Source organism: Perkinsus marinus (assembly GCF_000006405.1).
Source record: "Perkinsus marinus ATCC 50983 genomic scaffold scf_1104296965854, whole genome shotgun sequence".
NCBI lineage: Eukaryota > Perkinsozoa > Perkinsida > Perkinsidae > Perkinsus > Perkinsus marinus.
Window position 1 is genome coordinate 14,170 of NW_003204189.1, and position 2,490 is coordinate 16,659.

General features: G+C 46.5%; 1 protein-coding gene across 1 annotated transcript; it reads left to right on the forward strand.

The window, feature by feature from the left end:
• Nucleotides 1-141: 141 nt before the first annotated feature.
• Nucleotides 142-885, forward strand: Pmar_PMAR001676 (alpha-1,3-mannosyl-glycoprotein beta-1, 2-n-acetylglucosaminyltransferase, putative; the record flags this gene model as incomplete). Its single annotated transcript, XM_002769449.1, has 3 exons — nt 142-307; nt 569-663; nt 721-885. Coding segments are annotated over 3 exons (426 nt in total), but the record flags the coding sequence as incomplete, so codon positions are not given.
• Between the last annotated feature and the right edge of the window lie 1,605 nt (nt 886-2,490).

The window sequence follows — 2,490 nt, forward strand, 5'->3', positions numbered from 1 at the left end:
TTTAAGTGTATTCTTCTGTGTGATGAATTTTCCGTAGCTTATTCTTGAACCAGCCAGTCAGATTTTTGTCGCGAGGCATGTCATGCCTCAGTGATGGAGCTTCGAATAAACTATGTTATACCATACCATTACCGATTTTAGATCATACACGTTTGGTGAGGAAGGACAGTCGCAAGGGCAATACTTCGCAGCACATCTCTCACGAATAAAACTCAACACTGAGCGCATCGATTTCGTAGCGAATGCTCCTCGCCTGCTCCACCACGTCCGGAATGAGGAACTCTTCGATCAATGGGTTATTAATCAAGTGAGAACTCTTTGGGTCAGGCTTAGGGATTGGCTAAACTTCAGTGTGGGGGGATATGTAAATGGTCTACTACATGTTGATGGCATTATGGAAATTTTGAGGAAGTTCTGGGGATTCTCCAGTGGGGAAAATTCTCATTCGTTTCCGTACACTTCTACCCGACTTTGTATGTGAATTTGTATAATGGATGAGGAAACTCCTGTAGTGAACACTGCGGAGAGTGAACATATACTCAAACACTGCTCGGTACATGAATTTTAGATGACCACATGCGTGCAAGTGACTCTGTTGACTCTCGATGGTGAGCTGTCCTCGAATGAAGGGAAATGCTTCCGTATTGAATACAGAGATAGCATGTAAGCAACTCATCGAAAGTCCAGTATTCACCGAGAGTTGTTCTAATCGTCGCTCAGGTATCATCGTTTTGCCGGACGCTTCGGGCTGATGCCGGATGAAAAGGAGGGTATCCGCCGAACGGCTTATAAAGGCGTCCTCATATTTCATTATAAAAAGCATCGGATATTTCTGTATGACAACTGGCCGTCATCTCTCCCATTGGCATTTGCTAAGAATGTTACGTAATGTGAATTCCCATCCGCGACGTTTTGGGCAAGTTGAGTTAACAAGCTGACATTGAGAGCATGGGGTCTGTATTGAACAGACTAATGAACCGAATTCGAACTTATGAAAAGTACATCTACATGTGGTTGTAGATGTATGTTAGTTAACGCTGTTCACTCGAGGACGTCTCGTATTTACGAAACTTCTGGAACAACACACAAACAGAGTAAACGAGATACATCCCTAGCGAATGGCGATGCGCGATTATTCAACCAAACTGTAGAAATCCCACAGACGCTGGGAATGGGAGAGGTATTGACCAAACCTCAAACCTGAAGCCCGAAAGTCATGAGGATGAGTCAGCGAACTGATGTGAATAAGCTACCCGAGCACTAGTCATAGAGTCAAGTGTCTCAACTCTAGTCCCCCAGTATCAAAAGTAACAAGAGGAGAAAAACAAGTCGTAGTGCTAGGATGCGACACATCCCTACAGCAGTCCTTGGAGTCTGCAGTTTTATCATTGCTGTACTCACTCTCATCAACACACCTGGTTATTTAGCATTCGCCTGACGGTTACTCAGCTTGGTCACGCAATTTCCCTCTCATCGGGGATGATGGGCTGACCCCCAGCCGGGCCATTTCTCCGCCAAGAAATCGTTTGATTCTCTCTCATGGAACGTAGGATTCCGGAACCGTTCCGACTAGCGTAGCAAACACAACAATGTTGTGACAAACTCACTAGGTGTAGAGCAGATTAACTTTCAGTTACTCAGTTGAGTGGTGTCCTTCTACCATAAAGTTGGATGAGATCGCGCTTAGCAGGGCCGAAGGCTACTGAACACAATGAGCTGGTAGCATTAGTAGCTCGGCTGCCAACGCCTCTATGGGATAGCCGCTATCAGCCTCCCCTGTAGGAAGGCTAAAAGGAATAAGGTGGAAGCAAAACGTCCCTACAACCATATATGGGCACGATATGCGAGTCAGTCAAGAGGCACGTTCATAGCTCGTAATTTTCCAAATTGCAGTAATTTCGCTCGAAGGGGGGGGGGATGTGCGAGTCCGGTGTATCTCTCCACTCCCATGCGCACTTTTCGATGGTTGATGGGGAACTGAACTCTCCGTGTTCGAAAGGAAACTCAATACGAATTAGTGACATCTCATGGGTGAATCTTCTTTCCAATACGCATACTTTGAGAGGCATGCAATTCTCTCGAGTATACCGGCTGGATTAGACCTCCTTCATCACCAAGATCATCAGAAACCTCAGACATGTCAATACTCGTATCCTGCGAGAAATCAATACCGCGGCACTCCAAGACCGAACTCACCTCAACAGTCCGAGGAGATGTATAGCCATAATCTATGATATAAGGTGAACTCTCTGACAGGAAAGTCGTTCCCGCACCGCCGTCTACACCTCCATCAGTGCTGAATGCTCGGCTGTTCTCCAGTGGAACTTCACTGTTAGGATACTCAACAGATTCGTCATCGCTCATCTCATCAATTTCTATTCTCAAGTGTGCTGCTTGTGGGGGCGGCACTGCTGAGAATCCCAAAGTAGCTCGCAGTCGTGCGCCTCGGGCCTTCCGATAGAGATTTCGCAAGGCGGAGCGAAGCTGAAT